We start from the raw sequence: 17,676 nt of genomic DNA on the forward strand, positions 1-17,676 counted from the left end.
CCTCCTCATCTCAGCCTCATGGTTTCCTTCAAGCTCCAATTAAAATCCCAACTTATATAGGAAGCCTTTTTCAATCCCTTTTAATTCTATTGCCTTCCCTCTTTTAATGATTTCCTATTTATTCTATATATAGGTAGTATAAATTTGTTTGTCTGCTGAACAACCCCTCCCCATCAGATTGTGAGCTCCTTGAGGGCAGGGACTGTCATTTGAATCTTTTTATCCCCAGAGCTTAGTATAGTACCTGGCATAAAGTAGATTCTTAATAAATGCTTGTTGAATGACTTTCTTTTTTTTAATTCAATTTTATTTTATTTTGAGTTCTGACTTTTCTCCTTCCCACAATCCCCTCTGCACTGAGAAAGTAAGAAAAATGAGAAAATAGTGAGCAAAATAAATCCTGCATTAGCCATTTCTATATTATCTGCATTTTTCTTTATCCAGAAGTTCCTTTTGCTAGTGAAATCATAGGTCCAGTTCCTATCATTATACCTCATAGGTTAGATTCACTTATCTGTGAACATGTCATATTTCCCTAGGAAAATGTAAGGTCCAGTGATATGCTATGTCTCTAAGAGAAAGCTTCCTTACTCCTGGAGATAGAGTAAAACATACCATATTTTTATATCTTCAGTATCTAGTGTAGTTCCTGAAACATTGTAGGTGCCCAATGAATGCTTGCTGAGTGATTGATGGTTGCATATGATATGTCATAGGGGATAATCATATTGAGGCATAGATTGGAATAGATGTCCTCTGAGGATCCTTTTAAATTAATTTTCATTAATTAATGTAATTTTAGGTGGATGGGAATAAATGAAAAGAAGAGCTAATCGATCTCTAGTACCTATCTCACTTCCTACTGTTTAGCATTAAATAGTTATCTAAATGAGTGATTTTAAATCAATATTCATAATAGGAAAGGAAAATGAGAGCCCACACATAAATCACGTAATTTAATCAAGTTAGATTTATTATAGGGCATTCTGTATAGTCAGCTGAAGCCTTAGGAAGGCTGAAATAAGGCTGAAAGTCTTTGAGTTTGCATCTTGGGATTGCCTCCACTAGTTTCTTACAGTATCAAATCAGTTTCTGGGAATTAATGTAGTTCTCTACCCATCCTTGTTATCCACAATGGGCCCATCTCTGATGTGCATTAAGGATATTACCTTGACCATTTAATTTTCAGGGATTCTAAGGCAGTAATTTGTGGAGAAGTAAGGAGCTAGCTATCTGCTACTTCTACTCCCACAACCAAATCTATGATTTAGTTTCTTTGAGTGTTGTGATTGTTTGAAGGAAATGTGGGAGTTGCCATAGGATTAGAATTCTCATTTCCATTATTTCTGCTTCAAGTCCTTTAATGAGAAGATAGAATTTTTTTATTTACAAATCTAGAGGTATAATTTCTATAAACAATCTTTCATTTGGGATTGAGATGGACACATTTATGAAGTCATAATTTTTAAAAATGGAAAATATTTTTTCTCACTCATTTAAATGCATAAGAGGCATGTGGTGTGTTTTGCTCTTGTAGGTTATATGTATTCAAATAATCTGTCCAGATGTGGCTCGTAGGGAGGCATGAGCAAAAATTTCTAGTGTCTCCCCTGCCCATTTTTCTCCAAGGGAGATTCTGATTCCTTCCAGGAGGGAAACAAGAGGTTAGGGCCAGAGACTAGCCACTCGTTTCTCCTCAGAGAAAGGTACTAGGCTAGATTTATATCAGCCCAGCCCTTTAAATATTGTTAGTCTTGGGGAATAATTTTTAGGTTCAAGTTGAGCTCCTATTCACTATCCCTTAATGGAGAAGGAGCACCCCAAACTATATATCCTAGGCTTGAAAGGCTATTTGCACAAAAGAAGATGTACCAAGTGACAAACCAATTTGCCCAAGCTGATAGCGAACAGCTATCAGAGAAAATATACAAATAAGAATGTATACCAAGCAATATACAGAGTGAACGTGCTCTCCCATTGGGAGTGAGATATCTCAGTTTAAACAAAAGAGTTAGTCCCGAATATTACTCAAATTCCCCAGATTCACTAGTGAAGCAAGCTGGGGACAGAAACATGATCAGGGTGCTGGCTCCTCCACAAGTCAGCTTCTCCCCCGAGTCTTTTTTCTTCAGGAACTTGAAGAATCTAGAATTGTACATCCTCTCTCTTAAGGGCTGGAAGCTAAAAGACCAGAATCTCCCTTCTCCTAATCTCTCATCAACTCCACTCCTCACACAGGTAAAGGTTGAATAAGATTGAATAATCAATCTCTACCAACAAAGATAATCCTACATAAATGGACTTTGAACTGTGAGTTACAGTGGGAGGAGAAAAAAAACCTGAATAGTCCATAGTTCATAATGTCTTATTTCAATTCTGCATTGTTGCACGTAAGTAACCCTAGGTTCTCAAAATCTATGACAGGGAATTAAAAGCTAGATGGTTTCACTCTGCTAGAAAAGCTTTGACTTTGGTCCAAGTAACAATCTTCTTTCTGAGGATCAATGTATCTAAAGAGGAAGATGATCTTCATCAGTAGGCTAATTACTTGGTGATAAATTCTTTAGCCACAGCTACCCAGGAAACAAGGAAAAATGCAAAACAGCCCTCAGTCCTGAATGGCCTCTTTCACCATCTGCAGTAATAATGACAGTTACAGTAACAAAGAAGTAGCAAAATTCTATGAAGAACTCATTACTCTCCCTAAACTAAATCAACATACACTTCCGGATGTGTATCTGGCTACTGGACCCAGAGGACTCCTGAGGAGAAAGTGAGGCTGGTGACTTTGCACAGCCCTCCCTCACTTAAATGTAATTCACTTGCATGTCATGGCATCACCTCCATGATGTCATGGTCCTCATCAAGAACAAAGGACAAACAACAACAAACAACAACTCAAGACATCAGCACAATGGTGGGAACAGGTATGTATGGTGAGAAATACATCAGAAAATATGAGTCAGGAAAAAGAACTGAGAGGGGCTGGTTTGGTTGATTACATGTCATGAATACTTTCCCCCAGGAGTAAATTAGTTAGACGCTAGACATTGTGAGCACCAAATAATACCACACACAAAGAGAAGAACTTGATTATGTTTTAACACACAGGAAATGATGTGTTACTGATGTGAGAGTCATTTCTGAATTATTTGTCTCTCAGTCAGAGCTGACTTGTTAAAGCAAAGGTCAAAATCAGTACAAAGTTAAAAGAAAAAAAAATTAAAATGAGAAAAATATAGTATATTGAATAAGAATTCAATCCTGACCCATTTGTTTTTAATAATATTTTATTTTTCCCAATTACATGTAAAAACAGTTTTTAACATTCATTTTTTAAAATTTTGAATTCTAAATTCTCTTTCTCCCTCTCTCCTTCCTTCCCTCCCTTCCCTGAGATGGTAAGCATTTTGATATAGATTATAAATCTGCTATCATGCAAGACATACAACATATTAGTCATGTTTTGAAAGAAAACACAGACTAAAAAAACCTCACCACAAAAAGTATAAAGAAAGTGAAAAACAGTATGCTTTGATGTGCATTCAAACTCCATCAGTTCTTTCCCAGGAGGTGGATAGCACCTTTCACCACAAGTCCTTGGGAATTGTCTTAGATCATTGTATTGCTGAGAATAGCTAAGTCATTCACAGTTGGAAATCATACAATAGTGCTATCATTGTGTACAATGTTTGCCTAGTTCTGCTGACTTCACTTTGCATCAGTTCATATAAGTTTTTCCAGATTTTTCTGGAATCAGCCTGCTTTTCATTTCTTATAGCACAATAGTATTCCATTACAATAATATACCACAATTTGTCCTGCCATTCCCCAATTGATGGACATCTCCCCAATGTCCAATTCTTTGCCACCACAACAAGAGTTGCTATAATTATTTTTATATAAATAGGTCCTTTTCCCTTTTTTAAAAAATCTCTTTGGAATACAGACCTATAATGGTCTTTCTGGATCAAAAGGTATGTACAGTTTTATAGCCATTGGGTATAGTTCCAAATGGCTCTCCAGAATGTTTGGATCAGTTCACAATTCCACCAATGGTACAATGGGTGTCCCAATTTTCCCACATCCCTCCAATACTTATCATTTTCTTTTTCTGTCATATTAGCCAATATGATAGGCATGAGGTGGTACCTCAGAGTTGTTTGAATTTGTGTTTCTCTCATCAATAGTAATTTAGAGCATTTTTACATGACAAGAGATAGCTTTGATTTCTTTTTCTGCAAACTGCCTGTTCATACCCTTTGACCATTTTTCAATTTGGGAATGACATGTATGCTTATAAATTTGACTCAGTTCTCTAAATATTTGAGAAATGAGGCCTTCATCAGAGACACTTGCTATAAATTCCCCCCTCTCCAGTTTTCTGCTTTCCTTCTAATGTTCATTGCATTGGGTTTGCTTATACAAAAATTTTTTAAATTTACTATAATCAAAATTATCCATTTTACATCTTGTAATGGTCTCTGTTTCTTGTTTGGTCATAAATTCTTCCCTTAGCCATAGATCTGACAGGTAAACTATTTCATGCTCCTTTAATTTGCTTATGGTATCACCCTTTATGTCTAAATCATATACCCATTTTAACCTTATCTTGTTATACAGTGTAAGATGTTGGTCTAATACCTAGCTTCTACTCTACTAATTTCCAGTTTTCCCAGAAGCTTTTGTCAAATAGTGAGTTCTTGTCCCAAAAGCTTGGGTCTTTGGTTTTATGAAACACTAGTTTACTATGGTCATTGAGTACTGTGTGTTATATACCTAATCTATTCCACTGATCCATCACTCTTTTTCTTAGCCAGTATCAGATTGTTTTGATGATTACTGCTTTATAATACAGTTTGGGATGTGGTACTGCTAAGCCACCTTCCTTCTCATTTTTTTTTTCATTAATTCCCTTGATATTCTTGACCTTTTGTTCTTCCAGATGAATTTTGTTATTTTTTTCTACCTCTATAAAATAATTTTTGGTAGTTTAACTGGTGTGGCATTGAATAAGTAAATTAATTTAGGTAGAAGTGTCATTTTTATTATATTGGCTTAGCCTACCCATGAGCAATTAATATTTTTCTAATTGTTTAGATCTGACATTATTTGTGTGATAATAAAAATAATAATAATAAAAATGGATAATGGATGGAAACAAGGCCATGGACACTGATTATTATCATTTAATGCAAAGTTTAACTGATAAAAATTAAAGCACTACAATAAGAAAGCTAAAAGAGCATGACTAGTGAATGCCAAAGTCAGTAACAGTTCTCTTTAGTAAAACTGTCTTTCATCCTTAGATGAAAATCCAAGATTCCTTGAAAGACAGAACAATGGAAATAACCTTGCTGTATGATCTTCTGAACATTACTATCTGGTGAGGCATAGACCAGGGAGCCACTGTAATGGAAGGGATACAGAGCAAAATCCAAATTTAAAAGATTCACTATGGATAATGGGTTCTGCCAGATCCTCCTATTTGCACATGACATTGTGCTGGTTGCATCAAGCCCCAGAACTTTGCAGAGCCAAGGCACTATGGAAGACACACATTACTATCTACACAAAATAAACCAAGTAGATGAAGTATGTAAGTAGTCTGACCATATCACTGCTTGCCCCCAATCACCATTCAATAATCTCCAGTGACTCCCTATCATCTTCAGGATAAAATATAAAACCTTCTGTCTTCTAAAGTCCTTCGTATACTGTACCCTTTCTACCTTTCCAGTCTTCTGACACCTTGTTCCCTTCCACATTCTCAGCAATCCAGTGACACTGGCCTCCTTCCTGATCTTACAATAGGCCATTCCATCTCCAATGCCAGTTTTCACTGGTTATCTCACATTGCCTAAAACACTCTCCCTCTTTACCTCTGCCTTCTAGCTGTCTTCATGCTCCCTCAAATCTCTGTTAAAGTCTCATTTTAAAGAAGCCTTTCCCAGGCCTCTTTAAACTTTGTGTTTTCCCTCTCAATTACTACTCTCTATTTATATGCTATATGAGTTTGTACATAGTTGTTCATATGTCATCTCTCACATTAGATTATATCTCCTTGAAATGATAGTAGTAGTGGTCATCATTACCTATCTCCTTGATAGTAAGAACTGTTTTGTTGTTGCTTGATTGGTTGATTTTGTATTCTTTTTTTTTTTTTGGCCTTTCTTTGTATCCCTAGCACATTCTGGGTATTTAATAAAGCTAGCTGACTGATTGACTAAGGAAGGACATGATCAGAAGTTTCACAATTATGGGTAGCCAAGAATGCTATTGTTGCCTTTAGAGTTGAAGGGAACACCCAAATCACTTAGTATCTGACATGTGCAGAGTAATTTAAAAATTAGTATAGATACCCAAAACCCTGACAGAATTCTCTTCATTTTTAAATTACTGGAACTTTGCCAGAATCAGTTCTGGATAACTTCCCCAGAAAAAAAACAATGGTTCACTGGCAGGGGGTTTTAGTATCCATTAGAAATCCACATAAGAAAGCATGATCTGATTTTGGAGAAAGTAAGGGAACGGAAATTGTAAAAGAAAAAAAGAACTAACAACCAAGTAATATGCATATCATTAGAGGGTAGATCTCATCTATCTACATAGCTAAGCATAAATGTGTACATGCATGTATACTCTCTGTTCAATCCACCTTCACTTGATTGGAATGCTTTTTGCCTTGTCTTAAATTCTTGCAGTCTCCCTACCATGGTTTTATTCTCAGACTCCCTCTATCCCACAGACTCCACTCTTGGCTCCTTCCAGCTCTGACAGGTGAGGATTTGGGGGGGGGGGGCAGGGGTTGGGGTTTTTGTGTGTGGGGGCTTTCTGCTTTCCTTCTCTTTCTCTTCCATCACTTTCTGCTTTCTTCTCATCTTTCTAGTACTCCTTAATTTGTTGTTAGAATAGAAGAATGTAAGGTTAGAATTAGAATATGTTTCTTGAGGGTAGGGCCACTCTTGTTTGCTAATTTTAAGTGTATCCCCAGAGTGTAGTACAATGCTTGGGAAAGCTGTTAAGTGCTTAATATGTATCTATTTACATTCACAAAGGAAAAGGTAGCCTTGTATTTAAATTTTTTTTTCAGATAACAAATAACATTATATACACCAAAGCTTACACCTTCAATTCATTTATATTCACAAAGGACGGCATTTTATAAATTCTGAATAACAAACATTATATGCATTAGGGGAAGATCCTTTAACTCTCACAAACTAGACTTTGTGGAATAGACTGTGGGTGCCAGTCACAATTTAACTGGTCTTAACTTTTCCAACTCTGAAATTCTCTAATTCTAAGATTCCAGATATGTAGCATCTACTGCGCTAATAATCTGTATGGATAGCCCAGTTTTTTAGAACTTCCAAAAATCGCCCTTTCATAAATACTTTTTAAACACCATCATTTGTTTCTCATCTACCCTGTATCTTTTTGCTTATTTAAATCCTAACCAGATCAAGTCTTATCTCATCTGTGAACACTTCATTGACCATCCCATACCCTTCTAACACCTATTATCTGATCACTTACTTGGAAACTCTATATTGCTTTTCATTTGTTATTTATTTAGTTTTTTATGAGTTTTTCCCTCTCTAACTAGACTGGAAACTTTCATGACAAGTCATATCTTACATGTACTTCATTCTATTACCCACATCTATCATAGTATTCTACATAGTTTCAATGAATACAAAGCTTTGATAGGAGGAATATAATCTCTTCTCTCTCTAGAAATTCATGACACTACTCCCTCCTAGTTCTCCTATCTATTTCCTTCTCACTCTCCTTTCCTGGATCAACCAGGTCAAACCTTATCAGCTCCCAAGGATTTAATTGCCATCACTATGTAGATGACTCTGATCTACCAGTCTCCCTAACCTCTTACCTAACTTCTCTCCCAGCATCCAGTGTCCAACTAGCCTATAGGACATCTCAAACTGAATTGCCTTAACCAAATTAAATTCAATATGTCCAAAACTGAACTCATTATTTTTGCCACTAAATTCTCCCCCATTCCTAACTTCCCTAATGTTTTAGAGGGACCCTTATTCTCCCAGTCACCCAGGCTTGCAACCTAAGTGTCATCCTCATTCCTGAACTATTTCAATAGAATTCTGATGGTCTCCCTGTCTCAAGTATCTTTCCACTACTTGTAGCCCATCTTCAACTCAAGTATATTAAAGTGGCCTTCCCAAAGTGCAGTTCGCATCATGTTACACACAATCCTATTCAGTTAACTCTAATGACTCCCTAGTACCCCCAAAATAAAATATAAAATCCTCTGGCTCCATTCCCTCCTTCTTTTCCTTTGTTCCTCTCTTCCTCCTTCCTTCCTGCCTTCTTTTCTTCCTTCCTCCTTCCTTCCCACCCTCTCGCCTGTCTTCCTTTTCCCTTTCATTTCTCCCTACTCTTTCCTTCCTTTTTTTTTTTTTTTTTTTTTTTTGGTAGCAACTCACAGGCCGAACCTATCCTTTCCTTAAAATGTGTGAACACCTACCTGGTACCTGTTCTTGTACAAAATTTCCCTGGAATCTATCTATCCTAGGTTCTTACTAGCTGTGTGATTCCAGTCAGTCATTTAATTTCTCTGAGTATAGGCTTCCTCATTTGTAATATTTTGTATTCAATGACTTCTAAAGTCTCTTTCTGCTTGAAATCCAGGATCCTTTATCTAGTGATGTCCTAGAAAAAAAATTGTGGCCACTTGTAAGAATGTCAGTTCTTGTAATTGCGTAGCTACATTGTGGTAAACATTTGGATATAAAATGTTACCGTGGAATAGTGATAGTGTTTTATTTGTACACTTTTAAAATAAAACCCTGGAGCTAGGAAGAATAAAGATGTCCCCGAACCTTCCATCCATCCAGCCCTGAAAGGTTGTCTCCTGGCTCAAGATGCTACAGTCAATTATTAGCAAAGTCATTACACTCCAGACTCATGTTTTCTCTACAACCTGAGGCAAAAAAAATAACAAAGCACTGTAGGCAGCAAGTATTTCTGTTTTCAATACATAATTCTCGGGTGTTGTTGTTGTTGTTGTTGTTTTTATTCTGTCATTATGTCATCTTTTCTAGACAGTTCAAAGAACCACAGATGCAGAAAAGTGATCAATTTTTCGTTTGCTGCAGAGAAGGCGGGTCGCATGCGCGTCAGAATGACTGAAGCAACCTCCAGCCAATCAGAACGGACCCCTACTCTGCTTCCGGGTTCTGATTGGTCATGGAAGCTCGCCCAGGGGGCAGAAGATGACTATAAAAGAAGGTGGGCGGTCCCTTCTCCCTCGACCTGTTCGCTTCCGTCAGCCTCTTTCTAAATTGCTGCGGAGAGAGACCTGGACGGAAGGGCTCCTTGGTTGCTGGAAAGTGAAGGCACTGCCATGGCGCCCAAGTCGTCGCGGGAGCGGGCATATATCCGGGCCATGAAGCGGCAGTTCATCCCTTGTGAGGAAGGGGAGGAAGACGAGCCCGTGCCCTACACCGTGGATCCGGCGGCCGACTCGCTGGCCTGCGGATGGATGCTGGATTTCTTCTGCCTCAACCTCTGCCAGGCCTTCTGCGAAGACGACATCGAAGAGTTCAAGCGCAACCGCAACATTGCGGAGGGTGAGAGGAGACGGAGCGGGCGGGCTGGCAGGGGGCAGAGCCCGGGAGGTTCCGCGCCCTCCGGGGCAGGGGCCGGGGGCGGGGGGTTCGGCTGGTGTGTGAAGGCCAGCTCCAGGGTTTGCCGCAGTGCGGGCGTGGCCCGGGGGCGGGGCGGGGGCGGGGCGGGAGTGGGCGGGATGCTGTGGCTTCATTCAATCCCCCCTCAGTCTCCTCCCTGCTCCAGTTTCCAGGGTGGGGGTCGGACCGTAGGGGTTTGGTGGGTGGCTGCCCCCTGCGGTCTCCGCGGCCCTTGCTTCCCCGGGTCTCTGGAGAGAAAGACTGCGCTGTTGTCTTTTGTCTTGGTTTAGGGCTGCCGATGGTGCCCTTAAATACCGTTAAGTACTTAGGTATGTTGTACTATGTATGTGCTATGTACTATGTAGTACAGTGAGGATGTTACTAACAGAAAAGACCCTCCCTGTCAAATCTGCAGGCATTTATTAAGCGCCTGTTATGTACCAGGGCACTGTGCTAAATCCTGCGGATATAAAGGCACCGCCTCCAAAAACAAAACAAATCCTTGTTTCTAGTGGCTCAAAGTCTAATGGGGAAGACAACATGCAATTAAATATGGACATATATATGTGCAAGATAAAACATATATATATATGTAATGTAAATTGGAGGGAATTTAACAAAGGGAAGGCACTAGCGTTAAGGGAATGACACACCCCCCAAAAAACCAGTACTTGAATAGCTCACTGTCTAATGAGGGAGACTACATGCAAACAAATATGTACAAAGGTATATCTGTGTATGCAAGATAAATTGCAGATAACTTCACAGAGGAAAGGCACTACTATTAAGGGAATGACACCCTAAACCCCCTCCCATAAAAAACTCTTCTAGTGCCCAATGGGCGAGACAACATGCAATTAAATATGTACATATATGTGCAAGATAAATGTATATATGTAATATAAATTAGAGGGAATTTAACAAATAGAAGGTACTACCATTAAGGGGATAATAACACTCCCCCCCAAAAAAAAATCTTCGTCTTCTAGTGGCTCACAGTCTAACGGAGAAGACACATGCAAACAAATGTGTGCAAACTGCTTCTATATGTGGAAGATAAATGTGTATTTTTGTATGTATTATGTAATGTAAGTTGGAAAGAATTTAACAAAGGGAAGGTACTAGCATTAAGAGACTGTCATCCCCTCCAAAAAAAAAAAAAAACCAGTCCTAGTGGCTTACAGCATGCAAACAAATACATACAAATGTACATACATACACACATACCCCAATATACATGTGCTTATATATGCAAAATAAATTGGCCATAACTTAATAGAGGGAAGGCTGGTGCCAGGAAGGTGGTGATAAGTGTTAGCTGTTATTATTGTTGTTGTTGTTATTGGAAATCGTGAAAGGCTAAGGGGAATTTTATCTTAGAGCAAGAGTAGGGTGGAGAGGCCAGTCAGGGGAGGATGGAGATAATTCCAGGCATTGGGTATAGCCAATGAAATGTAGCAAGTAGGGCAAAGGAGGGTCTTATTTGGGGAACAACAGAATTTTAAGAGTATGTGGAGGGCAAGGAGGTGTAAGAAAACTGGAAAGGCAGGAAGGAGTATTAAGCTCTTCTTACCCCTTTGTAGGCACTGTGCTCACAGTTTAGCGGGGGAAGACAACAAGCACACATAGGAGGTTTTAGCTGCAAGTCAGATTGAAAGGTTTGATGTTCTTTGGGGTACAGTTGGCAAAGCAAATGCTCATGCATCTTTTTAAGTCATTTCTACTTATAAAACCTTGTCAGTTTCAGATTTTACATAGTGTGAATAATTTGTGTTTGTCCCGCACTTGCAGTCCTTGTCACTTAATCTTAGAGAGTTGCCTAGGGTCACTGAGAGAGGTAAGTGGCTTGCCCATAATCACCTTGTCCCTCCCCCCCAAGGCCACTCCTGCCAATACCATTCCATATTTGAAATTGTTGTTTTGTTTTGTTTCTTGCACCCAAGTGTAAGATTTCATATATATCCCTATTAGGTTTCATTTTCATGGATTTCGGTCAAGTGCTCTAGTCTAGGCTTTCTTAACCTATATCAGAGATTTTTTTTTTAATTTTTGATAATTGTGTTTTAGTATATGTCGTTTCCTTTGTAATCCTAATACATTTTATTTTACATATTTAGGAACACTGTTTTGAGTAATCCATAACCCAAATAAATTAAGAATCTCTGCTCTAGCTTTTCAAAATCTTGGATCTTTCCATCTGTCTTGCAGTGTAACAAAGTCTCTCAACTTTGTCATCTGCAAAATTTTATCAGTATGTGTTTTCTTTATAACTTTATCCAAATCATTGCTAAAAGCACCAAATTAACATTGACATTTGTTAGGATCATTGATTTAAAGCTAAGAAGGACCTGAGAGACCATCTAGACCAACCCTCTTATTTTACAGGAGAGGAAATTAAGGGCCACAGAAAGTGAACTTTTGCCCAAGGTCATATAAGTATTTAGGGGCAGACGTAGGATTTGAACTGAATTCCCCTAAGTATAAATCCATTACTCTTTCTATTGAACCATTGCTGCTTCTTCATTAATGACTTTTTTTTTTGCCATTCAACCAATTTCAGATCCATCTAACTGTAGTACCACATCTTTCCATCAAGAAAATTTAGTTAAATTGTAGCACATTTCTCTGATCTGCCAGTTTAGTAATACCCTGTCAAAAAAGGAGATTAGATTGGTCTGTCCTTTATGAAGCCATTTTAATCATTGTTGCTTCCTTTTCAAGATTATCATTGATGATCATCTTAATGATCCATTCTAGAATTTTCCAGGAATTGAAGTCAAGCTAACTGGCTTGTAGTTTGTGGACTCTGAATATACAAATAACATTTGCCCCTTCTCCACTTTACACATTGAAGAAGCATTTATTCTGCTTTTATATTGTGTTAGTCACTCTGCTAGTCACTGACTATGGCTCAACAATCACATCTACCAATTATTTCCAAAAAATGTGGTTTGTCTGAGCCAGTTGATTTAAATTCATCAAAGACAACTGGGTGCTCACTTATCATGTCTATACTTTTCTTAGCCATTTTTGTTCCTTAATTTCCAGTGCAAAAGTCACTTCTTGGCAGAGAAAACATACAAAATAAAAATTTGAGTAACTGCATTCTCTCTTATCATTCTCGTGTCCAACTCAAGGTTTACTTTCTTCTATTTTTCTCTTTCCTCCACATAGTTTTAAAAATCCTTTATATTGTCCTTAGCTTTTTGACACCTCTCAGCCCATTCTGAGCTTTACGTACTCGTGACACTCATTCTTTTTATGAAATTGTGTCATATTCTTAAATTATCCTCTATCTTCTGCCCTTGCTTTTCTGTTAATCTCATTCTGAGGGGGTAAATGTCTATCTAACTGTTCAGTTCTTCTTCCAACTTGCATTGCCTTTCTCTATTCTTTGGTATGTTTTTTGTTCTTGTGAGAACCTTCAGCACTTTAATTTTTTCCTAACAACCTAGTAATTTGGTTATTTTTTACACATATAGTAAACATTCTGTTTCAGTAGTTAATGCTTCAGTAGAATTAGGTGAGAATGAATTACTTCAGATAGACTTCAGTATAATTAAGTTTTAATTTGCTTTTGCATTCATTTGTTTTATTAGCATAAGAAGCCCTTTCATTGTTGATTCATTTCTAGTCCATTAAATTTTAGTTTATTAAAAGAATTACTTATTAAGCTATGGGTGGCAACATGGAATAGAGGACTGGTTTGGACGACCTGCCTTCCTAGTTCTAGCTCTGACACATAATGGCTTTGTTATTATGGACAAGTTACTTAAACTTTCTGTTCTCCAGGCAAGTGTTTTTAGACTGTAATTTGTAGAATAATCATCTTTATTGATAGAGCGGGGATTTTCTTCATGAGGGAATTCCCTATACCAATGAAATCAGTGGTCCTAAACCAAAAAAGGAATTAATTTGTGGCTAACCACATCTTTTTTCCCTTTTTTTTTTTTTTGCTACATTTAATCCATACTCTTTGCTATTACACAACTAGATTATTACAGTTATTTATGAACATTTATACTCTCCCTTTTCCATTCTGCACACTGCTGACAAATTAATCTTCCTTAATATCAATCAATTAAAGCATTTATTAGGCTCCTATATGCAAGGCAGAGAATCTTGATCTAGGAGTTGAGACCTAGATTAAAATACTGGCTCCAACACATACTGCCTGTGACCCTGAGCAATTCATGTAGTCTTCTCAGTGCCCAGACAAGTCACCAAAGTGCATTCATAGATAAGGAGGAAATTTTGGGTTTGGATGAAATCCCAAATAAGGACCCCAAAAATTTCAAGGCATAGAAAGACAAAACAAAAAAGAGTACTTGCCCTTAAAAATTTTATATTTTACTGGTATCTTTACATCTCATCAGAACACGTAATGGTTTTCTTTTGCACAAAGAAAGGTGAATATACATTTTCAGGCAATCTTTTTCCATCCTACCTCTCAAGCTTTTAATAACAACAACAACTAACATTTATACAGAGCTTACTGTATGCCAGGTACTGTGCTAAGTGCTTTACAATTAGTATCTCATTTGTGCACAGCTAGATGGCCTAGTAGAGCTCTGTGCCAGGAGTCAAGAAGAACTAAGTTCAAATCTGGCCTTAGACACGTGCTAGTTGTGTGGCCTTGGGCAAGTCATTTAACCTCTATCTGCCTCAGTTTCCTTATGTAAAATAGGGATAATAATAGCACTTACCTCTCGGGGTTATTAAGAAGATTAAATGAAATACTAATTGTAAAGCACTTAGCACAGTATCTGGCACAGAGTAAGCACTACAGTTATCCCTTCCACATTTCAATATATCGCAGGTTAGCATAAGAAATTAAATGGGAATTTTTTGGGAGTTTTTCTGAAGTTGCAGATGATATGCAGAGGCTAGCAGACGACACAGAAAAAGTTTAGAAACTCAGAAATGCATGAAATATATGTTTAGTATTGTATAATATCAACATATTTAATCCTTTAATACCTTAATAATTCAAACGACTTCTCTGATACAAAGGGAGGTCCAATTACATGGATTTTCCAGGTTGCTGGGGTACCGTACCCTTGTGCCCCTGGATGTGGAAGAGATAACTATATAAATGTTACCTATTACTATAATTCTCAGAACAACCATAGGAGGTAGGTGCTATTATTATCTGAATTTTACAGTGGAGGAAACAGAGACAATCAGAGGTTAAATGACTTGCCCAAGGTCTTAGTAAGTGTCTGAGGCTGGATTTGAACTCAAATCTTTCTGCCTCTAGGCCTGGTGCTGTATATACTGCACCACTTAGCCTTCCAGTTATACTTACTAAATCTACTTACCAAACTATAATTCCTTTCTTTTGAACATTCATCTTCATTCCTGCTTCTGCACTTGTTCTTTTTCTCCACTATAATAACCTTCCCTCCCCTTGCCAGCCTATGTATCCATGTCTAACCTACATGAAAGACATTTACCCAACTGAACTGTGGCAACAACTGTATGAAGCACTTATTTTGACATACAGTATTATGCATCACTGTTTTGTATACATATAACCTACTATAAAGAGGCACTGATTGACAACCTGATACTAATATTTAAGAGGTCTCCCTTCCTGGAGTCAAATATCTGGAACTTGACAAAACCCTTCCTGAAATTGGTCAAATGTAATAATCACTTTCATGATTGATATGAGAACAAATGATACTGCCAGGAGGAGCCTAGAAAAGATTCCTAAGGTTTGAGGTGTCCTAAGCAAGAAATCAAAGAACTTAGGCACACATGAGGTGTTCATCACTGTTGCTGATTCAAAGCAGAGGTATTGGAAAGAAAGAAAACAGCTGGTTTAGACATTGGTGTTTAAGAACGAGATTTGGATTGTCTTGAATGAAGCTATGAATGATCATCCAAAAATAGGGCAGGCTAATAAGGCCTAGTCAAAAAAAAAAATGTCCTTGGAATCTTAAAAATCTGGTTAAGAGAAGAAAAGAGATGAGGGAGAAAGCTGCCTTACACATCTCTACCAAACTAGATGTCATAAAGAATAGCTAACATGTCTAATAAGAATAGTTGTAGATATGTAATTAACAGGAGACAAAATCCAAGAAAGGAGCCAGCAATAAAACCCATATCTGCAGTTGATACAGAAGTATGATAAAGCTTAGATAATAAAGTGAAATAACTTAATAAAAGGAAGTGAATTTGATTTCAGTAGTAATATACCTAAGACCTGGAGGGATGGGGCCCATGACTGCAATATGCTCTGAAAAGTTCAAATTACCAAACCTATTTGTGAGAGAATCCAGAACTAGAGAAGTAAGGTGAGTGTAGGGAAAATGGTGATGAGCACTTGTGGGTTGGGGGAAGTCACTTGAAGAAGAAATATTGTCCGAGGTATATGTGAACTAATGTGGCTTTTGAGTAGAGAGAGAATGGGATAAATATAAAATAGCCTATTTATATATATACATATGTAAAGTTAGAAGTCATAGCATAGGGATGATAGTTAACCCAGAGGGAGCTAACAAGGCCACCAAATGACAGTATAGAAAGAAGAGGAGGCCCAGAATAGCCTTATGATATACCCAAAGTTAGTAGCTGAGCCCTTACATTGGTAAGATAAGATCCAAGAGGGAGCAGTATTATAAAAACCTAGAGAGGAGAGGTCGATATTGTCAAATGCTATATAGAAGGTGGCAAGTGAGCATTTATATTAAGCACGTACCATGTGTCAGGCACTGTGCTGAGTGCCTGGATATAAAGAAAGGCAAAAAAAATCCCTGCTCTCAAAGAGCTCACAGTCCAATAGGAAGACAATGTGCAAATAACTATTTGTAAACAATATGGTATGTGTATATATACAGGATAAATTTGGGGTAGTCTGGTAGGGTATCCTCTTAAGGTAGAGGATTGAGAAAGGTTTCTTGCAGAAGGTGGAATGTTAGCTGAGACTTGGAGGAAGCCCAATGTAAGCTAAAAGTTGGAGATAAGGTGGCAGAGTGTTCTGGGCATGGAAACAGCTGATAAAAATGCTCTGAATTGGAGGGTGGTTTATTCTGTTCCAGGAATAGCATGAAGCCAGTAAAGACAAGGATTGAGGGATGAGCCATTGATTTTGGCAGTTAAGTTCATTGGTAACTTTTGAGAGCACTTTTTGTTTAATGAGATGAGAAGTCAGATCGAAAAGGGTTGAGAATTAAGAGGAGAAGAAATGGAGGCAATGGGCATAGACAGCTTTTTCTCAGAGTCTGTAACAGAGGAGAGAGATAGAGTGCTAGCTTGTATAGATATATGGTAGGGGTTTTTTCTGGGTAGGAGAGGTTTGGGAACTGGTACTTGGGGAGACTGAAGATTAGAGAAGGAATGATTGTGAGGGGAATCTAGAGAAGAATGTGGATCAAGGACATGTCTAGGGGGCAATGTGGGTTGGTGAGGACTACCTCATCAGACCAGTAAAAGAGAGAATGGAAGATAATGTCAACTAGGTCATATAGGATGCAGAGAAGAGAAAAAGAGGAGATTCATGGGTAATGGTCTTCAATTTTTTTTTTTTCCAGTAAAGTATGCAACAAGGGTGCATAGTTGAGAGTGGAGAGAAGAGTTGGAAGCCTGGGAGGTTTGAGGAGATTGAAGGTTTGGAATAGATATACTAATGTAGGTTAGAATCAATTGAGGAGTAAAAAGACTTCTTTGCTGTAGTGAAGCCCTAGTGAGATTAGGTAAAACTTTCTTTAGCTCTCTTTGGTGGTAGAGAAGGCTGATGGTGGTAGTAATTCAAGATTGGACCTTGGCAAAAAATGAGTGGTTGTAGAACAAGGGACCAAGGAATTGGAGAGTAGATATTGCAGAGTTCCATACTGGTTTTATATGTTTACATAAGACTATTTTTCATCAGGAATATTTCATCAAAAGAAAATTTCATCAAAATAGCAGCTATCTGTAAACATAATTATAAACATACTTTGTGAAATATATACTTGTCAAATTGTAACTGGATTTAAGTTGTATAATGAAAGCATTAATGTGC

General features: G+C 37.9%; 1 protein-coding gene across 5 annotated transcripts in view; it reads left to right on the top strand.

Annotated features, from left to right (window-relative positions):
* Positions 1-9,302: 9,302 nt before the first annotated feature.
* The window catches only part of LOC114054323 (telomeric repeat-binding factor 1-like), a 47,248-nt gene continuing 38,874 nt past the window's right edge, over positions 9,303-17,676 (top strand). For all 5 annotated transcript variants that reach the window (XM_027877546.1, XM_027877542.1, XM_027877541.1 and 2 more), the window contains exon 1: positions 9,303-9,611. In XM_027877546.1, the coding sequence (XP_027733347.1) occupies positions 9,386-9,611 (226 nt within the window). In that variant the 5' untranslated portion in view covers positions 9,303-9,385. The remainder of the gene's footprint in view (positions 9,612-17,676) is intronic.

Source organism: Vombatus ursinus, unplaced genomic scaffold (assembly GCF_900497805.2).
Source record: "Vombatus ursinus unplaced genomic scaffold, bare-nosed wombat genome assembly UNPS02014812.1, whole genome shotgun sequence".
Classification (NCBI taxonomy): domain Eukaryota; kingdom Metazoa; phylum Chordata; class Mammalia; order Diprotodontia; family Vombatidae; genus Vombatus; species Vombatus ursinus.